At 36.4% G+C, this 22848-nt stretch overlaps 3 protein-coding genes across 4 annotated transcripts; 2 read left to right on the plus strand and 1 right to left on the minus strand.

The window, feature by feature from the left end:
• Positions 1-2510: 2510 nt before the first annotated feature.
• Positions 2511-4206, plus strand: LOC145008483 (Tetratricopeptide repeat (TPR)-like superfamily protein). The gene has a single exon (XM_078967084.1). The coding sequence runs from the start codon at positions 2530-2532 to the stop codon at positions 3934-3936; it is 1407 nt and encodes a 468-aa protein (XP_078823210.1). The 5' UTR covers positions 2511-2529; the 3' UTR covers positions 3937-4206.
• Positions 4207-10526: 6320 nt separating this feature from the next.
• On the minus strand, positions 10527-12673 carry LOC145012832 (grpE protein homolog 2, mitochondrial-like). 2 transcript variants are annotated; one of them, XM_078971634.1, is made up of 6 exons: positions 12522-12673; positions 12294-12424; positions 11742-12200; positions 11484-11651; positions 11229-11357; positions 10527-10793 (listed from the first exon to the last, which is right to left on the minus strand). In XM_078971634.1, the coding sequence occupies exons 1-6, from the start codon at positions 12523-12525 to the stop codon at positions 10695-10697; spliced, it is 990 nt and encodes a 329-aa protein (XP_078827760.1). In that variant the 5' UTR covers positions 12526-12673; the 3' UTR covers positions 10527-10694. The 2 variants fall into 2 exon arrangements, with proteins under 2 accessions (XP_078827760.1, XP_078827759.1); XM_078971633.1 differs by having other exon boundaries at positions 12294-12445; positions 12522-12670.
• Positions 12674-15584: 2911 nt separating this feature from the next.
• GC1 (golgin Putative 1) lies at positions 15585-21765 on the plus strand. Its single transcript, XM_078970158.1, has 21 exons — positions 15585-15840; positions 17141-17215; positions 17428-17486; positions 17575-18171; positions 18276-18338; positions 18462-18539; positions 18637-18840; positions 19061-19117; positions 19198-19272; positions 19361-19432; positions 19568-19630; positions 19727-19825; positions 19926-20003; positions 20172-20240; positions 20479-20526; positions 20616-20711; positions 20824-20900; positions 20966-21011; positions 21094-21192; positions 21280-21324; positions 21413-21765. The coding sequence occupies exons 1-21, from the start codon at positions 15813-15815 to the stop codon at positions 21485-21487; spliced, it is 2103 nt and encodes a 700-aa protein (XP_078826284.1). The 5' UTR covers positions 15585-15812; the 3' UTR covers positions 21488-21765.
• Positions 21766-22848: the final 1083 nt, after the last annotated feature.

Genomic DNA, 22848 nt, shown 5'->3' on the forward strand with positions numbered 1-22848 from the left:
CCTAAGACTTATCATTCACATGCTGATGAGACAACCAACTATTAAAGCCTTTCTCCAACAAGTAGAGTGAACACACATATAGTGCATCCTCGTCCAATAAATCATACACATATTTATTAAAATTGTTATTCATGTTTTCCAAACTTATTGGGTCGCTCAGAACAACCATTGGAAACATACGTAATCGAAAATCGTAACCAAAATTAGAAGCCATGAAATACTCACCAAACTGGAACCGATAACAAGATAAAATTCTTTCCTCCTAATTGTAGTCTCCGACCTCAAAAAATATTTCCTGTATTTTGTTGTAATGGGTTGTGAAACCTTCTTTGCATATATATATATATATATATATATATATATATATATATATATATATATATATATATATATATATATAATGATGCCTTCCACACCCACAAAAATATCGATCCAACTACCAAAGCACATCTGTCTAATGATAGCCTTGTATGTCGGTCGGTGTTGTAGCTTACCAAAATTATTGACACCAGTGTTATGTTTGCACGACAAAGTAAGAGAAGCATCAAATAGATCATCATGTTGAATATCGAGCAAGTAAGTTAATTTGAAAAATAAATGTTGGCCATAACAAGAATCTGAATTTTTAAATGCATTCCATATCGTGATGTCGATGTCTGTGCGGTTCTTCATATTTTGAAATGTGTTTCGCATTCCAAAATACGACAATTCATTTCACAGGAGTAAAAAAGGACACTTAAAGCCAAGAAAAAAGGCCATTTACTAGTTTTCTAAGTTATTAGAGGGTCACTAATGAAAAATTAGCATGGGTGAGCAAAACCAATCCCGAAAATTGAAAAACCAACAAAATCAAAACCAAAATAGAAACCGACGGTTTGGGTTTGAGTTTTTTAAAAACCGAAATATTCAGTTTGGTTTTGTTTTAGGAAATGTAAAAGTCGAGAAAAACGAACTGAATCGAACCGAAATTTATGAAACATATGTATTTTGTGAATTACATATATATATATATACACACACACACACACACACACACACACACGTGTTCCGTGGGTTATAAACACAAATAGAAGCTTGATCCGGTGGTTAAAACGTTAGGGTATTATATAAGAGGTCACAAGTTTTATATATATATATATATATATATATATATATATATATACATACATACATACATACATACATACACACACACATGTTCCGTGTGTCATAAACACAAGTAGAAGCTTGATCCAATGGTTAAAACGTTGGGGTATATATAAGAGGTCACAAGTTTGAAACTGGTCGTCTAAATTTTGTTCCTTTTATCGGCCATCTCCATTCTTTATTTAGCTCTTACTCTGAGTCTTATATTGTTTGAGGGATCAAAACAACAACCATCTTCAACTTTATATAAGTGAAGATTTGAAATGGTTTAAGAAATGGCTCGAGGTTTGGCTTAAATCATAAAACCAAAACCAAACCCAAAAACATGAGCGAAAAACCGAACATTGAAAAACCAAACTCACCTGGTTGTGTTTTAGTTTGGTTTCAAATTTTTAGAAACCGATGTTTTTTAGTGTTTGGTTAGGTTTAAGGTTAAAACTGACCCAAACTGATTCATGCTCGCTCCTATAAATAAGTAATTTTGTAGGAGCGTAGCCAATATAGGGCAAGAGTGGGCCTTGGTCCATCAACATAAAATTAATGTTACATATATATGGCATGTACAATATATATTTTTGTTAAATAAAATGATTTATGGTTGTGATATGACATATTCTATTCAAAACTTGAAATTAGTAGAAGAGAATACATTGTTGTAAAACAACATCAACATCATGTGCAACTTAAAATTTACAATTTAGCTAAGAATTCATTGATAGTTATATTTTGTTATTGTTTTCATATTTTGTATATTATTTGACATACCTTAATACAAAATCCTGGCTATGTCACCGTAGCTTTGTAAGGCTTTTAATACAAATTAACACTCTATTTCAGATTTTTCTTCGGTTAATAATCCATAAAAAGTCATAAACAAGTAAAAGAATAAAAAACTAACCCCTAAAATCTCAATATCATCATGATTACATGCCTTTTTTTTACTTTGCCAAATAAGTTTGAGATACCAAAGGGATTCTAGCCTAGCGGTATCCGGTGTTGCCCTCTCTCCTTGAGATCGAGTGTTCAAGTCCCATGAGGGACATAGGTGGTAAATTAGGAGTAGTGTAGGAGTAGAATATATTTACCATTACAAAAAAAAAAAAAAGTTTGAGATATTTGATGTCTAGGTGTGCGATCAGAATTCCATTAAACAGAGGTCCAATGTATCCGGAACATGTCCTGGAAAATGGTCGGGCCGGACTTGACTCGGAAATGACATGTTCCGAACTCGACGATCATTCATTAAAAAAAAATTGAAGTTATTTATTTAAATTGAGATTACATAGATTAGTTTAATTAATATCCCAAAAACATAAGCTCGGAACCCTAGTGGCCTCGTTTAGGTACAAAACTTGTACACACTCCTCTTGAAGAGGACAAAACATGACTTTGACTCATACTCTCGGTATTAACCTATGGAGACATCAAATCCCCAAATACTTCACCATTTCTTGCCATCTCAATCACAGTCTCACTGCACTTGATCCCTTTAGAAACGCGAGCAATGGTTACAGTTACACCAGCCAAGATTGGGTCAAGGCAATATCAACCCATATCACAAACTGCACTAATATACAGCAACTCAACGAAATCTACGCTCATGTTATCAGAGTCCATATGCTTGAACGTCAACGAGCTCCGTTTTATTGGAACACCATCATAAGAGCATACACCAGGCTATCATCCCCTTCAAAGGCACTGTATGTAAGCATAGCCATGTCTCGAGCTGGGGTCCACCCGGATACCTACACTCTTCCCGTCATTTTGCAATCCGTCTCTCAGAAAAACGAAATCTCAATCGTCAGACAGTTCCATTCGGTCGCCACCAAACACGGGCTGGATACGAATAAATTTTGCGAGAGCGGGTTCATCAGTTTGTATTCAAAAGCTGGTGATTTCAACAATGCGCGTAAACTGTTCGACGAAAGTCCTGAGAGAAACCTCGGTTCTTGGAATGCTGTTATAGGCGGATTATCACAAAGTGGGCGTGCTAGAGAAGCTGTGGACATGTTCTTGGAGTTAAAAAGAAGTGGGTTAGCCCCAGATGATGTAACCATGGTTAGCATCACTTCCGCTTGTGGGAGTTTAGGCGATTTCAATTTAGCTCTTCAGCTACACAAATGCGTCCTTCAAGCTAAAACCTTAGAAAAATCCGAGCTTTTGATGTTGAATTCACTCATAGACATGTATGGGAAATGTGGTAGAATGGATTTAGCTCATATCATCTTTTCAAGAATGCAAGAAAGAAACGTATGTTCATGGACATCTATGATTGTAGGGTATGCAACACATGGACATGTAAATGAAGCATTAGAATGCTTTCGTGCTATGAGAGAAACACGTGTTAGGCCTAATGGTGTGACATTTATTGGTGTTTTGAGTGCATGTGTTCATGGTGGGGTTGTGGAAGAAGGGAGATATTACTTTAATATGATGAAAAATGAGTATGGGATCAAACCATGTGTAGAGCATTATGGGTGTATGGTGGATTTGTTTAGTCGATGTGGGTTGCTTGATGAGGCAAGAGAGATGGTGGAGGCGATGCCGATGGAGGGTAATGTGGTAATTTGGGGGAGTTTGATGGGTGGTTGTGAGAAGTATGGGAATGTGAAGATGGGGGAGTTTGTGGGGAAGAAATTGATGGAATTAGAACCATGGAATGATGGGGTTTATGTGGTTATGTCTAATATTTATGCTAGTAATGGGTTATGGGAAGATGTTGGAAAAATGAGAAAAATTATGAAAGAGAGGAGACTTGCAAAGGTTCCTGGTTATAGCTTGGGAGTATGAGTTTGAGGGGGTTAATTGATTTAAATCATTAAAATATCATTCAGTAATAAGAAAATGACATTATTGTTTATGAAAATAGAAAAGAAAAAAAAAGTTTTGCTGATATCATGTAAATGGCGTATACAAATTGTCTGCCACAAGTAAAATGCCAAGCATAGAGAAGTTGACAAACATCAAATTATTGTTTTGATGTTTTGTGTGTTTTTCAATGACCATGTAAGTAAAAAGTTAACAGATTTTACATTTATTTCACCTAGTATTTCAAACTCTTTTCAAGAGGTTTAGCCACTTGATTTTTAGTTTTATTCTATTATTTTTTGAGATTTATATTTTTTTTGTTCCGTTGTGAAAGATTGAAAGTTTGTATTCTTTTGTTGTCATGGTGCTTGTTAAGGTGGACATATGATGTGTCCATCCATTATTGAAACACTTCGTACACGTTGTATTAGGCTGGAGGGTGTGTTGCCATAAGAACCACACTCTCCTCTGCCATGTAGGCGACATGTTAATTATAAAATTATAACATATAAAGTGTGGTTCTTTACCACACATTATGTGTGGGAACACACACACACACACACACATATATATATATATATATATATATATATATATATATATATATATATAGAGAGAGAGAGAGAGAGAGAGAGAGAGAGACTACCACATGCGATCAAACCACACTTGAAACCATAGGGGGAGTGTTCCTCTTTTAGCAGGCAAGACTGCTATAAGTGCGGCAAGACTGGACACTTTAGTAGGGATTGTACTGCCCCTACTCCCACTATTTAGACATCAAACCTAATTTGTTTTCATTGCAATCAAAGAGGCCACAAGAAGACTCATTGTCCGAGTCTAGCCTCAGGAGCACCAGTGATGGCGCCAACTAAGTGACCATGCGAATCACAAATGACCGTTAGGGCAAGACGGATGCTCTAGTGGTGAGGAGTCGAGACTTTCAGTTGACCGCCGAGGAGGCGCGGGCCGCACCAGATATGGTGACGGGTATATTTCTTTCCCTTAACTTTTATTTTATATCGACTTCGATACTTATAGTTTATGTGTTTTGTTCTAGGATCGTTTCATGTCAACGATATTCCTATTTTGGTGTTGTTCGACTCGGGGCCACCCGATCTTTCGTATATCTTGCGCTCAGCAAGAGGTTTGTCGGATCTCCGTGTATGTTAGACTACCCATTAGAGGTTGATATTGCAGATGAGCTGTCCGTCCGAGCATCTAGGGTCCATTAGGATTGTGTTTTGAGGATGTGCGGCGAGCGTTACTATATTGACTTGGTTACCATCCTTCTGCGCGAAAATAAGGTCATAGTAGAGATGAACTGGTTAAGCCCCAATGGGGCAGTGATTGATTGTGAGCATCGGTAGTGCGTGTGCGGACCCTGGGGGAGAGTTGGCGGTCCAAGGAGAAGGAGCTCAACGCGGCCCCATTTTATGTTCGGTTACTAGGGTCAGACGATATCTCCATCAGGGTTGCTATGGGTTTGTCGCTTATGTTATGGATACTCGGGAGTAGGATAGAGAAACGGTTGATGGGGTGCCAGTTATTCGAGAGTACCTAGACGTATTTCCGGAGGATTTACCCGGAGTGCCTCCGGAGAGGCAGGTGGAGTTTCGGATCGATCTAGTTCCTGGTGCAGCCCCAATAGCCAATGAACCATATCGATTAGCCCCACCGGAGATGCAGGAGTTGTCTACGCAGCTACAATAGCTGTTAGACAATGGATTTATCCGACCGAGTAGCTCGCCTTAGGGTGCACCGTTTCTGTTTGTGAAGAAGAATGATGGGTCGCATCGGATGTGTATTGACTACCGGGAGTTGAACAAGCTAACGGTGAAGAACTGTTATTCACTCCCGAGGATCGATGATTTATTTGACCAGCTTCAGGGGGCGTCTTGGTTTTCCAAGATCGATCTGCACTCGGGATACCACCAGATGAGGGTCGGGGAGGATGATGTGCAGAAGACAACCTTTCAGACTCGTTATGGTCATTACAAGTTCGTGATGATGCCTTTTGGGCTCACCAATGCCTCAACCGCGCTCATGGACCTCATTAATCGCGTGTGCAGGCCGATTTTGGATCGGTCGGTGATAATATTTATTGATGATATCTTGGTCTATTCCAAGACCCATGAGTACCATGAGGAGCACTTGTGAGAGGTGTTGGATACCCTAAGGAGGGAGAGGCTTTATGTGAAGTTCTCCAAGTACGAGCTCTGGTTACGCGAGGTGCAGTTTCTGGGGCACCTTGTCAACCGGAACTGTACGGAACTGTATTCTGGTCGATCCGACCAAAGTGGAGGCCGTGATGAGATTGGAGGTTACAAGGTCTCCATCTAAGATTCGGAGCTTCCTTGGGCTACCTGGATACTATTGGGGATTTATTCAGGCTTTCTTCAAAATAGCAGTACCTCTGACCCGATTGACGAAGAAGACTGTTGTTTTTCGCTAGGGGCCTGAGCAACAGACAACGTTTGAGACTTTGAGGCAAAAGTTATACGAGGCGTCGATTTTGACTCTGCCAGAGGGTGTCCAGGATTTCGTAATTTATTGTGACACGTCTATTTCGGGATTATGCGCGGTCTTGATGCAAAGGGGGTACGTCATCGCTTATGCCTCGAGGCAGTTGAAGACTCACGAGGCAAATTACCCAACACGTGACTTAGAGTTGGGGGCAGTGGTTTTGCGCTCAAGATTTGACGACACTACCTTTTATAGGGTCCGTTGTACTATTTACACGGATCACAAGAGTCTGAGGTATTTGATGGATCAACAAAATCTAAACATGAGGCAGTGTCAGTGGTTGGACGTGGTGAAGGATTATGATTGTGAGATCATTTACTACCCAGGGAAGGCCATGTGGTGGCCGATCTTCTTAGCCGCAAGGCAGTCGCGTCTCTAATCAGAGAAATCTGTCTGAGGATAACAATGGTGACTCCACTCCTGGAACGGATTTTGTATTAAACGGCCTTCCAACATATTACTTTTCATTATTTAAATCACCAAACGGAGTTATTGAAGATCTTGAAAAGCTCAGACGCAGGTTTGTGTGGGGCGGTGACGATACGAAAACAAAAATTCATTAGGTGTCGGTCGAGGGTAATAGCGGATAAAAAAGATGGAGGTCTTGGTGTTGGGTTATTAAAGGCACAATTTCCTTAGTTGTTAAAATGGTTAGAGAAGCTCATAACAATTTCCTAAGTTAAAGTCACAATTTCCATTAAGCATGTAATTAGTGAAAGTCAACTAGCATTAAGAACCAAAAAATCACCAAATCCAAGAGGGGTCAAATGCTTTCACCACCATGTTGGAGGATATGTTTTTATGATTGTGTGAAGCAAAAACAACACAAAAATCATTTGTTGCTTGCTAATTTGAGGATCCTTTACTTAATCAAGAAATTAGCCAACTAATCACCACAAACACATTTAAACTCATGAACTAAAACATACAAGTAGTGATAAGATGTTAAAACACAAAACATTCCCATAAAGATTTAAGAACATATTCATGGATTCTTCAACATTCAACAAAAGTTCAAAGGATTCAACAAAAGTCAACCAAGATTAGTTTAGCCAAGCATGGCTAACTCAAAGAAACAAAGTTAAAGAAGATTGTACCGAACATTAAGCAAGAATCAAGAGGTGAAAAAATGATGTTCTTGAGGTGTTATTAGCCTTTAAAAATCTTTAAAACTCCAGAGAGAATGCTCAAAAATCGGATGTCTAAGAGTATGCAAAAGATGGGTACCAACCTTCCTCAAATAGATCAAAAGAAGAATTTCCGGAATTACCCCTGCAGGAGGTTTCGCGACCCGCGTGCTGTTGCGCGGGTGGTCCCTAGATGTAGCATCTTTGAGGTTTTGGGCCTCCATAGCTTAGCCCACTTGGCCCAGTTCGAGTCCAATCAACTCCTAGCCCATTTTTCTTCAAGTTTTCTTCAATTTAAGCCCAATTTGGCTTCTCCAAATGATTCATAGCTCGTAAACTCGCCCGATTAATAATCTATGCACACTTGAATATACTCCCGCATCTTGCAAATTTAAAGTTTATTTCTCTCCAAGCCTTCAAATAACCATCAAGTCGCTCCATGCATCATCCCCACTACCCATCAAGCGTAAGATCCTTGTTGTCTATCAACTCCCATCACTTTCCATACGTCCCGAACACTCCCGCTTCGCTAGACCCGAAAACCTGCAATTATGCTCACAAGATTTGAAAGTACCCGAAATAGTCATAAAATAACAAAAGGAAAAGTATGCATGGAAATTAACTAGATTATGGATGAAATATGCTAAAATAAACTATAAAAAGAAGTTAATAAAATGAAACTATCACCTGTGGATATAGTGAGGATAACTCACTTGCAACTGCCAACTTGAAGAAATAAGAACACGCTGCTCCGACCACCAGCACGAACTCCACCACTGATCATTACCAAATAACCAAAACCAATAAACACCATTAATTACCAATATACCCTTGGAAGTCAAACTGGTCAACCCTTGGTCAAAGTCTAAGTCCTCAGTCAAAGTCGAACTCCCTGACTGCTTTTACTCGCCAAGTCCACCCGATGAGTCGTCGAGCCCCCATGATCTGAGAACTCCCATATCGCGACTCAACTCGCCGAGTCGCCCCAAGACTCGCCGATTCCTCGTTCAACCAGAAAAGGTTAGGACTCCTCGACCAGACTCGTCGAGTCCAAGAACAGACTCGTCGAGTCCAAAGCAATATTCACCAGACTCGCAGAGTTGTTCTTCCAACTCGTCGAGTTCCTTCCCATCCTCATACAACTCACCGAGTCTACCCATGTGACTCGCCGAGTTACTATGCGACTCAAGACTGATATCAAGCCCGACTAGCCGAGTCATCTCCCAGACTCGCCGAGTCCATACGTAATATCTTCATTCAGACGATCACAGGCCATTCCATTGCTTCCAATACATAGATATGGACTCCTAGGGCCAGATTCACACCTAAAGTTTCCAATTTTACGTGCATGCAAGGCTCAACAAGCTCTAATCAAACTAAAATGGAGGTTTAAGGCAAGGACACTCTCAATCAAGCCCCAAAGCTATCACTTCCCAGGTTCATGAGTCAAGACCAATCTAGATCTTTAGTAGCAACCACAGATCTGAGCCCAATACTCGAAAAGAGACTCATATATGACAATTTGGCCCTAAACTTCATCCATGAACAATCTAAGCACAACAAGGTCAAGGCAACAACTTTTTACATTTAATCTGATGCCAACAAGCAAGGAAATCAGATCTACTTCGTTCCTCTATGATCCCACCAACTCTTGCTTCAAGTATCCTTCTCCAAGCTCCAAAACATACTTAGATCCTTCTCACTCTCAAATTAGGGTTTGGAATCGATGGGGGAAAGCTTCTGGACGTCAAAGGGAGTGCAAAAGAGGTCGGGGTGAGTTATAAGGTGCTTTATATATGGCACAACCCCCAGATTAGGGTTTTCTTCCTTCAACACCAACCCGCCGAGTCCAGCCGCCGACTCGCCGAGTCGGTCACTTAACACCTGACCAGAGATGCGACCCGACTCGCCGAGTCTATCCATCGACTCGCTGAGTCGACCTTCCATACTTACACTTAGAACCCTGAACTTGTACTTCTGAACTCGGGGTGTTACAAACTTGGATCGGGTAATATTGTCTAACATTTTGGTATTGAAATTGTAGTGGAGATTGAATGGGAACATCGAGTTTGGGGCGATAAACTTCTTGTGATGATGAATCGATATCAATAATGTTTCGAGTAAGGGTGTTTAAACTCGAACTATGACTTTTTTTTCTTCGATCGGAAGTTGGGGTTTGATTGTCAGGATTCATTTTTTAAGAAGAAAATGGAGGGAATAGAGAGTTTGTTTGAATGTTGATTGAAGGTAAATAGTTGGGTATTTATAAATGTTTAAAAAGATATAAAAAATAAAAATAAAAATTTGACTTTTAATGCATATATCCATTAGTAAAAATAAAGATTTTTTTTACCGTTAAACAATGGCAATTCAAAAATAAAAGAAAAAAAAATCCGCAAAATAATCAACGGAGAGAGAACGCGGCAAACCATCCCCTCTTCGGTTCCCGCACCACCGGTTCCCGCACCGACGGTCCGATGTTCCGTCGTGCAGGAATAGTCTCGCTCCTCTTTCCCGTGATGTTTCCGTTCGCCTTAGCCTTACGAATTTCAGCCACCAGAAACCTGGAAGGATAGCCGAAATTCTCAAGTTCCCTCCAGAGGATTAGTTTTTTTTTCACACTTCGATATAACTTACATACTTATTTTTTAAACAAACATAGTTCTAAATGTTATTTCAAATGGAAAAACAAAAGTATTTGAAGCAAATTTAAAGTGGGTGGTTATAGGTTTTTAATGTGATTTTTAAAAATAAATGTATTTAAGATATCACAAAAAATTGTCAATGAAAAAGTAACCATATTACGTACTGTATCCGTACTATAATTAAAAAAGAGAACATACAAACTAACAACAAATAAAAACTAAAACTTTCGAGACTTTTAATATAATACCAAAATTTATTAAAATCAATGCCTTGCTAAATAGAAAATGATCTTTCACTTGAAATAGGTTTAAAAAGAGAGAAAAATGTAGCCTACTTTAAAAAAAAAAGCTCTTAATGCATAAATGCATATTGTTATCACTTAACATAAAAAAAATAAACACCATTATATACAATGTTGGTAAAAGGAGGTTTGTGTTATCAATCTCAATCCCTACTTTCCCTCTCTTTCTTGTCCATACCCACGCCACCCGTTACACCAACTTCAGCTGGTCGTATGATTCGTTCATGCAACATGTATCCCCCCTGCAAAATTTACAAAAAAGTCCCTATATTTTGATCTGTATCCATATAGAATCCGTGTGAAACCATTATCTTTTTCTATTAAACCATTAATAACTGTTTGACTTAGGTTGTGTTTGTGTGTGTCAGACTAGCTGAAAAGTTAGCTGATAAAAAGCTAGCTGATAGCTGATAAAGTACTAATACTAGGAAAAAATTAGCAGATAAGCTAGATGACAAATGTAAAATAACATAATTCGTTATGCTTTTCTGTATTTTGCTCTTTGACAAATATGTATGCCAAAATTACCTAATTATTACTTAACATTTAACAATCACTTTGCAAGATTCCCACATTTTGTTAGCACATTCTAATTATTTAATTAATTGTCAAGCATTTATATAAACTACATATTAAGTCAAACATAACAATTTTTAATTAAAGTTAAGCCAGAATACCTTCATTACAACTGCTACAGTATTTGGAGGCTTGGAAGAATCCTGCACTTGAAAAACTGCATTGTGTCTATTTGGATCAAATTCTTCATTCACAGGATCATATTTTTCTACTCCAAACTTCTTGAATACCTGTTAAATACAGAAAAAAACACAACTTATACACCATTTTATCAATTTAACCACTTAACTATTGTTTGTATGAAAATTAATCATAGTGGTTACCATTTTAGTTTAAGAAAACAGACAAACAGTTACCTCTGCTAGCTGTTTTTCTGTCATCTCAACACCTTCAAGCAATGTTTTTAAAAGTGATAGAGCTCCAGTAGGGTCTTCACTTGTGTCCATTTTTGTAAATTTGTCTTTAACAATCATTGAGGCCCTACCAAGATTATCTGCAACATCCAGCAAGCTCTTTGCAAATGACTGCAACATGTAAATTGTAATCAAATTAAACGACACTAAAAAAAACTAGAATTATTTTTAGAAGAAACACACAGGAAGATCAAGAAACACCTGTATGGCGAACTTTTTTGAATTTTCTGCTTCCCGTTTTGTCCTTTCAATAATATTATTATTTTCAGCATAACTCATCAGGAATTTCTCTTGCATAATCTCCATTTCCCTGTGCTTTTTCTTAAGAAGTTCTTTCTTTTTTGCTAGAAGAGTTACTAATTCGTCCCTGGATAAGTTGTTTTCAGAATCTGAATCTGAATCAGAAAATTTAGTTCTTTTAGTACCTCTTCTCCTTTTTTTGACAGATTGGGATACATCAGTGGCACCCGAATCCACTTTCTTGTCAGGATGTTCTGTTTGAGAAGCGTTATTTGTCTCCATAGTAGCTTCTGGCTTATTCGCAGGTTGAGCAGTCTCATTTTCATTAGTTTGAGAAGATGCAAATGAGAAAAATTTACACTGTTGAATAGAAGAAGCAATAAGAGAATTATGGAACATAGACGTTTGGTTTGTTACCACCTGTAACAAGCAACAATGGAAATCTTCTGTGATTCGATTGACATACAAAACTCAAATTTCATACAAACACGGTTACAGTCGATGAATACCTACCTGACTCGCGTTAAACGGCAATTGAACGAAACGATAGCTGGAATGAAGATGGCGAGATTCTCCATAGCACCTCAATATACTCAAATTCACTTGTTTCTTCCTCCATATCTCTGAAACGAATGCACAAGCTCCTACAAATTCAACAAAAAGAGCTGCATTTCAGAATCACTTAAAGAAATAAAAACAACGAGTTAACTGCAGCTTTCTGCAATTAAGAACAGTGAGTACTCATTTGATCGGAGACAGGGCTTCCACGTTCAAGTAGAAATGTCTTGAAAAAGGAATTTAGGGTTTATGCAAAAACGGAAAAACCCCGTATCCCCGCATCAATTTTGGTGGTAAGGCCGCTCCCAACGACGACGTATTGGGACATTCGATTCGATATCTCCTGCCTCAACTTTGGATATTTTTCACAAAAGCCTCTGAAGTTTTGTATATTCGAATTTAGTTTCCTATATATGATAATGATAATGATAAAAAAATAATATACGACGAATACATATGATAATAAAAAGTAATAATAATACAAACTTATCCATCAATTATTATATGTTTAGATGTTTAGATATCTAGCAGTTTCATTTATTACAAAAAAGTTATCTGGTATTACATAAAAATATCGTAATAATATGGAAAAAAAATTATAATTGAACATATTTTATCTATACTTGGAACATATTTACACATACTTATTCATAAACGAGAACTAAAATTTACTTTATATTTAAACTGATGTTTAACTATGTATTAGTGTAGGTTTCTTAAACAATATTTTTATAATTCTTTTGTACATTAAAGTTTCGGAATTTACATAAGGTACTATAAACTATTCTTTAGAGATGCAACTATTCTTATAAAAGGAAGTTCCAAAGAAAAATAACTTTCATAAAACTGCAAATTTGGTCCTTGTGGTTTGCAAAAATCTTTGGATGGGATTCAAAAAGTTGTCAGCTTGCACAGAAGATCCAAAATCAAGGTTTTTCTATGTTTTTGATCCTAAACTTAAGAATTTTTTGTAGTTTTGGTCCATGGAGCACTTCAAATTGACTATTTTGCCCTTTAATTTTTTTTTTTGTATTTTTTACATTTTTATTTTATAAATATTAATGCATAAAAAAAAATTATATATATATATATATATCTCGTTCTACCAAACCCACCTGAGCCTTCCCCCTTCTCTCTCTTCCTCCTCCTCCCCTCCTTCGAAGTCCTCCTTTCTCTCTCTCATTTCTGCCCTTCTCACTGGAAAACACAACAATCGGAGTTACTACCTCCCCCAACACCACCTTACACCGTCACCACCCTAGCACCATTCCACCTCTGTCCCTTCCTGTTTCAGTGACCAAGCCTCAACTCAAACACCTGCATATTCCCTTTCAACTCAGTTAAGAACAAAACAAGAACACAAGAGAAAAACAACACAATAGCAACCGGAGTTACTGATGCCTCCAACGACACCACCACAGGAAAAAAAAAAAAAAAAAAAAAAGAACAGGGGAGGCTGCCGGAGCAGCCCCCAATCACACACCTGTCAACCACCGATTGCCTCATCTCAGCACCCACCGAGACTGACGACCACCCCTCGCACCCTCCTCTTCCATTCTGTCGAGCAACCCCACCGAGGACCCCGACTTCTTCGTTGTTGTTGCTCGTGACACTCCACTATTTCCTTTGTCCCTTTGGTTTCGTCAAACCACAGAGACGACCTCCCTCGTCGCCGATTGAACCTTTCCCGCTTCGCACATTACCATTGGAGCAGGAAGAAGCTTCACTGCTTTTTCTTTTCATTCCTTCGATCTGGCCAAACCCTAGAGGTCATCCCCTTTTCCTTTGTCGCTTCGTTCTCGTCTACCACCGAAACTCCGTCCCTTTGCCAGCAATTGATTGGCATCCATCAGACTAACAACGAGAGAGAGAGAGAGAGAGAGAGAGAGAGAGAGAGAGAGAGAGAGAGAGAGAGAGAGAGAGACAGAGAGATAGAGACAAAGACACACAAAGAGAGAGAGAGAGAGAGAGAGAGAGAGAGAGAGAGAAATAGAGAGAGAGAGAGGTATCGGTAATGGTGGAGTGGGTTCTTGGTTTTTTAATTTTATTTCATAAAGTATTAATATAAATAAGAAAAGAAAATACAAAACTAAAATTAAAAGGGTAAATAGGTAATTTCAATATTTTTTGGACCAAAAACCTAGAAAATTTTTGATTTCGGATATTCTGTGCAAGTTGAAAACCTTTTGGACCCCATCCAAAGATTTTTGCAAACCACAAGGATCAAATTTACAGTTTTGTCCTTTTGAAAACTACAAACCCATTAACGAAAGAAAAAAAAACTAAAATACTGGGCATGAATGCAAAATAAATAAATAATAAAAAATTTAAAATGGTGCTCTTATGATCTAGGTTTTCCAACAAACATCTAAGTGAGTTTTACAACAAACACAAAACTCGTAAAGATCTTTATCGTTTCATTCAAAAACAAATAAAAATTAATCGATGAAAATGCAAATGATGTATGAGCGGAAAGCAACAAGTGTTCCTAGTTGATGTCAAATGATATTGTCATAAACTATTGTCGATTGGTGATAAGTTTTGATTGAAGGGGTTGATTGATATGTATCTTACTGGATCATGTAAAAGGTTGTTGGGTCTTACTTTATTAGATTTAGACTATTTGATACCATAATTAGAAGTTTCTGATTGAATCATGTAGTCCTGATATGCTTCTTACAGAGTTTGATAGGAAGTTGGGCTTGATTCAATCATGGTTTGACTCAATCAGAATGACCCAATCAATAACTATTAAACAACTTTAAGACGTGTAAAGGAAGATGGGTTCCTTCCTTACTTAAGATCTAAGAAAGCTGCTTCATTTCTCCCCTGTCACGTATTAGTCAAGATCTATTAACATTTATGAAAATAGAAAACCTTTTGGATCGTTTGAAAATGTGTCTCAATAGTGACATATGAAGATTGTGTACAAGAGATAAATTGGATCTCTCGCTTGACGGCTTGAGAGAAAATCTATCTTATGTAGAGATAAACTCTAGGAGACCATAATGAGTAGAGAGTTATCCATCAATTATTTAACAATATAATATTAATATGTGATTGAGGTATAATAATTCCAAGCATTCGAACTATTTTGTTTGCTACGTATCAATGACTAACGGCCATATACCTTAAAAGAAACGGCCTATATATGTATTACATGTGATTTATGTTGTTTTTGGACGGCTGTGATTGTGATGCCCTATCATATTATCAAGGACCTCACAACATACTAAATAACCCCAAACTCATCGAATAACTTTCAACAGACAACCCTTTTGACGACTGCCTTGATCAATTTCTCTCGCTGTGACGTCGCTGTTCTTCAACTGTTCGCATCAAATCGAAAACAAATATTTGGTGTGGAAACGCATTTGAGATCGTATTTCGCCTAACAATTTATAACTTGTGGGAATCAATCATCCAATTTGAGTTCATTCTGATGGCATTAGTTATTTTGCATTGATCATTGCGATGGCTCATTGGCTCAAAGCTGCTGAAGGTATGATTCACTTTTTCCTTGCCCTAGTTCAATTCCTCAAGTAATTGAAGCTTAAATTGAAAGAAAAAAAACGAGATTGTATTGGGTTCGAAATACGGGAAATTCGTTTTTTTGCCGTTCTACTCAATCTAGATGTAAGTTAGGGAATGTTGGTTTCTAACTGATAATGGAGGGATTGCTGCTATATGAGATTATTATGCGATTGTTCATTGTGATTTGAAAGCTTAACCTATGTGGTTAGGGAAATAGGCGTTAGGTACTTAAGTTGAATATATATGGGATCTGGATCCTTGAGGTTAGTATGTGAACTGCACCTGAAGCTTTAATTTGGCATGATAAGTAGAGTTGTGAGGTGGGCACATCTTGTATAGAATCATCAATGTGCATGTGGCTTTCAAAGGTTTTCTTGCATTAACGTGGTATGTGCTGTAAGATTAACTACATATTGTACAAAATAAGATGCTTATTTAGTCTAAAGCATAAGCATCATATATGCTAAATTTTTTGCTACTTCTATTGTCCAAGCGATTTCATATAATTTCCTATTGGGTCGTGATAATGAAAATAACAATCAATGGGGTTAATTTGCCACACAAACTTGACACCTGGCAAAGCGAATGCTAAAGACAACCATTGATGCAATTTATTAGAAAAAAGCTCTAAAGAAAACTAAGTAATTTTATATATATATTCTGTTTTAATGCTCCATAATAGGATCAGGGGAAGATCCCATCTCTCCTTTTACAGTATGAGATTATTTTCCTGTCTAATGTGGCCTGACCTTCATGCCATGATGAAAGGCTAATCATAACACCTTTAGAAAATTCAGCTTTTGTCTCCTGTGAAATTCACATGGCACTTGTTTATCATTTTGCACTAGTATGATGTCAACTGAGTCTTGAAGTCCACTACAATTTTAAATGAAAGCTTTGACCTGTCTTTATTACTAGGGCCTGTTTTTCTATTGCTTCCTTTGACTTTCTTTATCTTCTGAACTCTTCTATCAGGCAATTAACTTTTATGCATTCAATGCATGACATATGTTGGTTTGGTTATGCTGCTGTTATCAAATCTATTGCCTATTGCCCTATTGTTTTTGACATTAGCTTTTTGGTCAGCAACATATAAATGTACATTTTGCCAGTGTTTGTTTTTTATTATTTGAGGACACATACACATATAATTACATTATAGTTGGGCAAGTATGGTAGATAACACACATGACTACTTTTCACATACATGAATCCATGAACTTGATATTTCTTGAAGACTCACAAAGCTTATGGTATGTGTTTCACAGATTTATTTGAAGTTGTAGATCGAAGAGCCAAACTTGTAGTTGGAGATGAGCTACCAAATTCTTCACAGTCACCAGGTTAGCAAGCTTCAATCTGCATTATGCTTTGACTTTCAAACATAATGTTTTTTGTTTTCAAATCCAATTTTCTTATATTAGCACCAAATCTGTATAAATTTGTTATTAAGAGTTGGTATTATACAACAGATGTTATGCATCCATGGTTTCCATATTATACAACAGTTATCTATTTGACTAATTTCTTCCTTAATCATGATTTTCACATTCAGCACCTTTAGCTTCCAATGGACAAGGATCTCGAGCAAAGAGTAAAAAGTCAAAAGCAAAGGTAACATAAAGCTTTATCGTGGTATTTATAAAATCTATGTGAGTATTCTTACCCTCAAATAATCCAAAACTAAATACACAATTTGCAGCCTAAAAAGGAAAAACCTTCTGATGAAACATCTATAGTTGATATTTCCATAAAGAAAACCAGCTCGCGTGCATCATTATCTAAAGCTTCATCTGATATAGATTTATCAACTGATAATGATGAGATTATTCATGTTCATTCTTCTTCAACAACCGAAGACAATGAACAACAGAAAATTAAAAATGATGTTCCCGTGTCTTTGTACAATGAAGACACCTCAAATGGAGAAGTTGTTTCATCAATTGTTAATGGTGATATTCCCAATGGGTCTTCTTCCAAATCTAATGAGGAAATCTCATCAGCATCAGTAACTTTGGAAGAGAATGAATCTGTAAAAAATCATCCTTCTGATTATGGTCAAGATGTCTTACTGAAAGATCAAGGAAATGAAATAGTGATCAACAAAGAGGGATCTCAATCTTTAAAAGATCACAATCTCAAAATTGAACCTCAGATAGATGAAAAGAAGAATCAAGAACATAAAAAAGTACAAGATCAGCTTGATTCCCCAAAGAAAATACAAGATGAGCCTACTTCCCCAAAGAAAGTACAAGATCAGTCTGGTTCCTCAAAGAAAATACAAGATCAACTTGAGGAGGTAAACTATAGTTAAGTGGCATCTTGTTTTTGGATTCTTTGTTTGATTTATGTTTTATTAATATGCTCAAAAGAGGTTTTATGGAATTCCTTTGTATTTAATAGGCACAAGGGCTGCTTGAAAGTTCAAAAACCACTGGTCAATCAAAAGAGGCTCGATTGGCTCGGGTAAGTCTACAAGTTTAGTTTCATTTTTTTATAATTGTGGTGATTTATCCTTCATGGTTTATTTAATACACACATACTTGTATAAAAGTAGATCATATAAATGAAAGTAGTTTATTTCTTTAGGTTTGTGCTGGGCTTTCATCACGGCTTCAGGAATACAAATCAGAAAATGCACAATTAGAGGAGCTTCTAGTAGCAGAGGTAGATTCTGAATGCATTTATTATGCTTTAGAATTTAGATGCAGTATTTGTATATATTAAAGAAATGCTGTTTACAGCTTATTTTGACCTTTAACAGAGAGATCTAAGTAAATCATACGAGACACGCATAAAAGAATTGCAAAAAGAGTTGTCTTCATCAAAAGAGGAGGTGAACAGAGTGGAGTCAAGCATGTTGGAGGCCTTGGCTACAAAGAATGCTGAGATTGAAGCACTTGTGAATTCCATGGAGATGGTTAAAAAACAAGCTGCTTTATCTGAAGGAAATTTGGCATCATTGCAGGTTTATATATTATTATTATTATTACTATACACTCTTATGAATTTAATTCAAGTTTTACTACATCTTACTCTTGCTATGCTACCTTTTATGGTTCTGTTTCTGGAGTTGGTATAAATATAATTTCCTAACCCATTCTACACACGAAACTGAGATGTGTAATTAGTTGATGAAAAAATAGCAATAGTTCTTTTAATAAGATACATGTTTTACTTTTTACCAGGCAAACATGGAGTCTATAATGAGGAGTAGGGAACTAACAGAAACAAGAATGATGCAAGTAAGAAAAATATAAACGATGAACTAAATGTCTTATTTTTGACATTGGGGGCATTATTGGAAATGTGATTGTGCGTGCAGGCTTTAAAGGAAGAGCTTGCATCTGCAGAACGAAGAGCAGAAGAAGAGCATGCTGCACACAATGCTACCAAGATGGTCTTGTTTTATTCCTCTTTTATTTTATTTTTGTTTAATGTTTTAAATAAAGTGATGATGATTTGTATAATTAATAAATATTTAATAGGCTGCAATGGAAAGGGAAGTAGAACTGGAACACCGGGCTCTTGATGCATCCACAGCCTTAGCCAAGATCCAGGTATTCTCAAGTTGTATTTTTGTTTGTGTCATACCTTATATCAGTTAAACCCTTTTAAATGTGGAATATACAACTCAATTTATAAAAATGATGATTAATGGGTAATAGTTTTGAAATGTGATGTGTGTGTATTAGAGAACAGCTGATGAGAGGACTGCAAAAGCAGTGGAGCTTGAGCAGAAGGTGGCATTACTTGAGGTAAAACTACAATACATAAAAGCTTTAAGCTGAGTTTATTTTCTAAAAAATATATATATTTATTTATTAAGTTCTAAGAACAGTTTCCATCATCAGGTTGAATGTTCTAGTTTAACTCAAGAACTGCAAGATACTGAAGCCCGTGCTCGTCGAGGCCACAAGAAGTCTCCGGAAGATGCCAATCAACTGATTCAGGTAGGTGGGATATGAATTAAATTATATATATATATATATATATATATATATATATATATATATATATATATATATATATATATATAACTTCTGTGATTAGATGCAAGCTTGGCAAGAAGAAGTAGAGCGTGCACGTCAAGGGCAGAGAGATGCTGAGAGAAAGCTGTCTTCAATGGAGGCAAGTTTTAATGATTTCTTTTTTTCTCCATTTCTTGGGTTACAAGCTCTGTTCCATGAGGAGGGCATATATGTCTTTTAGAATTGGGATACAGAATTTAAATACAGTACAATCTATTATGTCATGCCCATCTTTCAAAAATGAAGAACCAATGGCATTGCATTGCAGGCTGAAGTTCAAAAAATGAGAGTGGAAATGGCTGCCATGAAGAGGGATGCTGAGCATTATTCACGCCAGGTATTATTACCTTTTACTTTTTGCTTATGAGGATATATATATATATATATATATACCCTATTGCTATAATAGAATAGGTAGATTCTCCAAAGCACGCACAATAAGAAATAATATAAAATTAGAATGCTGTAATATAAAAATGGAAATTACTATAAGGTAGCTTTTATAAAGTAGAATGGTGTATGTAATAAAAGAAAACAAAAATAATATATGTATATATTTTTTTGGTATCGAATAGGAGCATATGGAGCTGGAGAAACGATACAGGGAACTTACAGATTTATTGGTATGTCAACACCACCTGTAATAATTAATTAATTAATTAGTGACTTATGTGTGGAGTTGAATTGTGAATTGTGAATTGTGATATGACAGTATTACAAGCAAACACAATTGGAAGCTATGACGAGTGAAAAAGCTGCAGCAGAATTCCAGTTAGAGAAGGAGATGAAACGTATTCAGGAAGCTCAGGTTCATTATATTATTATTATTATTATTATTAGGCAGCTACTTACTTCACTTGCTGTGTTTAGGGTTTAGGGTTTATATTTATTTACTGATTATTGAGTGAGGGGGTGAACAGGTGGAAGTAGAAAAGAGCAGATTCCCTCGTCGTGCATCATCAAGTTGGGATGAAGACACTGACATGAAAGCCCTAGAGTAAGCTCTGCTATTTTTTATTTTATTTTAATAAAGGCACATTTAATTATGTAATTTGATTTCAGGCCTCTGCCCTTTCATCATCGACATTTAGTTGGAGCAAGCATACAGGTAACTGTAACTTACTTTTTTATTTTTATTTTCACTTTCCATGTGGCATTCTCTTATTGGTGGGTCATGAATACAAATGCAGGTGCAGAAGGCTGCAAAGATTTTAGATACAGGTGCTGTTCGGGCAATGAGGTTTCTTTGGCGATATCCTGTTGCTAGACTTATACTACTCTTTTACATGGTAACAACCCTATTCTTCACTTAAATTCCAACATTTTTTTTTTTTTTTTTTTGCTTGTGAATATTATTAAATTGTAATTGTATGCAGGTATTTGTGCATCTGTTTATGATGTATCTCTTGCATCGGCTTCAGGTACATACCTGTTAATTTCTTTTCTTAAATTAACAATTAACAATTGACATGACTTTTTATTAAATATTCTTAAATTAACAAATAACAGGAGCAAGCTGACACCTTGTCTTCAAGAGAATTTGCTGAATCAATGGGACTTGGCAATCATACGTTGTTACCATGAAGCATTTCTCAACATAATTTTAGTTTTACAAGACAAGGGCAGTAACTGGATATATTATCATATTGTCCCCCGGCCCCACTTAAGTTTAAAATTGTGGTTTAAGTGAAAGTGAGTGTTCAGTTCTCTTTGTTCTTTCATCTGTAAAGTAAGTAAAGTAAACTCCGTTTGAAATGATGATATCTCTTTTCTTGATGATAATTCTAAAGGGAAACGGATGATGATGAATATCATAGTTACACACATTTCGATTTCTTGATTATAAAAGAAGCTATTTGTAAGATTGTTACATAAATATTTGTTTGATTGATAGATAATAAAATGAAACTTTAGAGAACACATTTTGGTAGATTTCGGTTTGAGGGATTTGGAAATGAATTTTGATTCTAATCCTATGTTTGGTACTTTGGTATATGATTTTATTCTAGATCTTATTTCATAAAGGGCTAGCCCAAACATATATTCGTTTTCACCAATGGCATGTCATTATATAGCCCAAACAAATAACCTATTAAAAACGGTCAACGAAGCCATTCTTCCAAGAGTGAGGGGGTAAGTTGTTTTCGAGACTTACGATGGCTATCTAGTTGGCATTTTCATCTGTCTACATTTATGTGGATATAAATCCACATGTACAAAGGTCATCCTTATTCTTTAGTCTATAAACCTAATTTATACATTGTTGTAACCCTCATGGTCATTGTGTCCCATATTTTCCAAACAATATCCTTGGCAAGAAGCAACAGCTACAGTTAGAGCATCTGTAATCCATACCACGAGTTGGATTGTGGTCTACGAGGTCACGATCATGGTTCGTAAACACCGGTCCACACCTTCATGTTGGGGTGTGGTCATGGTGTATTGTGGTGCACAATGCTCTTCGATTCTTGCCTTAACCATTCTAACAGCTATTTGGGGTTTTATTATTATTATTATTATTATTATTATTTAGTTTTATCTACATAAATACCGTTACAAACCTCCTTATATTTCATACAATTCTTCTCTCATTTTCAATGTTTTGAAAACTGGACCGGAGACTGAAGCGGTCGAGCTACCCGTTCGATGGTTCAACTGGTCCGACCGGTCTCAAAAACCGGATGACGTCATATATATATATATATATATATATATATATATATATATATATATATATATATATATATATATATATTACAAAACATTATACCTTAACAATAACATGTTAAAATTAACACATGATAATCTTCAGATGGCTTATGAAGTTAACAAGACTGTTTAGTGTTTTAAAAATGACTAATAAATCTGCCTAGAAATATCTACTTGAAAATTCAACTATCCCACATCGCCTAGGAAACAAAAGTAGGATGCAATGAGACTTCTAT

The sequence above is a fragment of the Lactuca saligna genome, chromosome 8 (assembly GCF_052625555.1).
Source record: "Lactuca saligna cultivar CGN05327 chromosome 8, ASM5262555v1, whole genome shotgun sequence".
Classification (NCBI taxonomy): Eukaryota; Viridiplantae; Streptophyta; class Magnoliopsida; order Asterales; family Asteraceae; genus Lactuca; species Lactuca saligna.

Bases quoted from the DNA above. Each gene is read 5' to 3' on its own strand.
- LOC145008483 (XM_078967084.1), top strand. From the start codon at position 2,530: ATGACTTTGACTCATACTCTCGGTATTAACCTATGGAGACATCAAATC.
- GC1 (XM_078970158.1), top strand. From the start codon at position 15,813: ATGGCTCATTGGCTCAAAGCTGCTGAAG. The intron at 19,273-19,360 runs GTCTTGTTTTAT...AATATTTAATAG, and splicing joins CACACAATGCTACCAAGATG to GCTGCAATGGAAAGGGAAGT. The intron at 20,901-20,965 runs GTAAGCTCTGCT...ATTTGATTTCAG, and splicing joins ACTGACATGAAAGCCCTAGA to GCCTCTGCCCTTTCATCATC.
- LOC145012832 (XM_078971633.1), bottom strand. The intron at 12,201-12,293 runs GTAGGTATTCAT...TGCTTGTTACAG, and splicing joins TGCCGTTTAACGCGAGTCAG to GTGGTAACAAACCAAACGTC. The intron at 10,794-11,228 runs GTATTCTGGCTT...TAAATTTTGCAG, and splicing joins CTGTAGCAGTTGTAATGAAG to GGGGGATACATGTTGCATGA.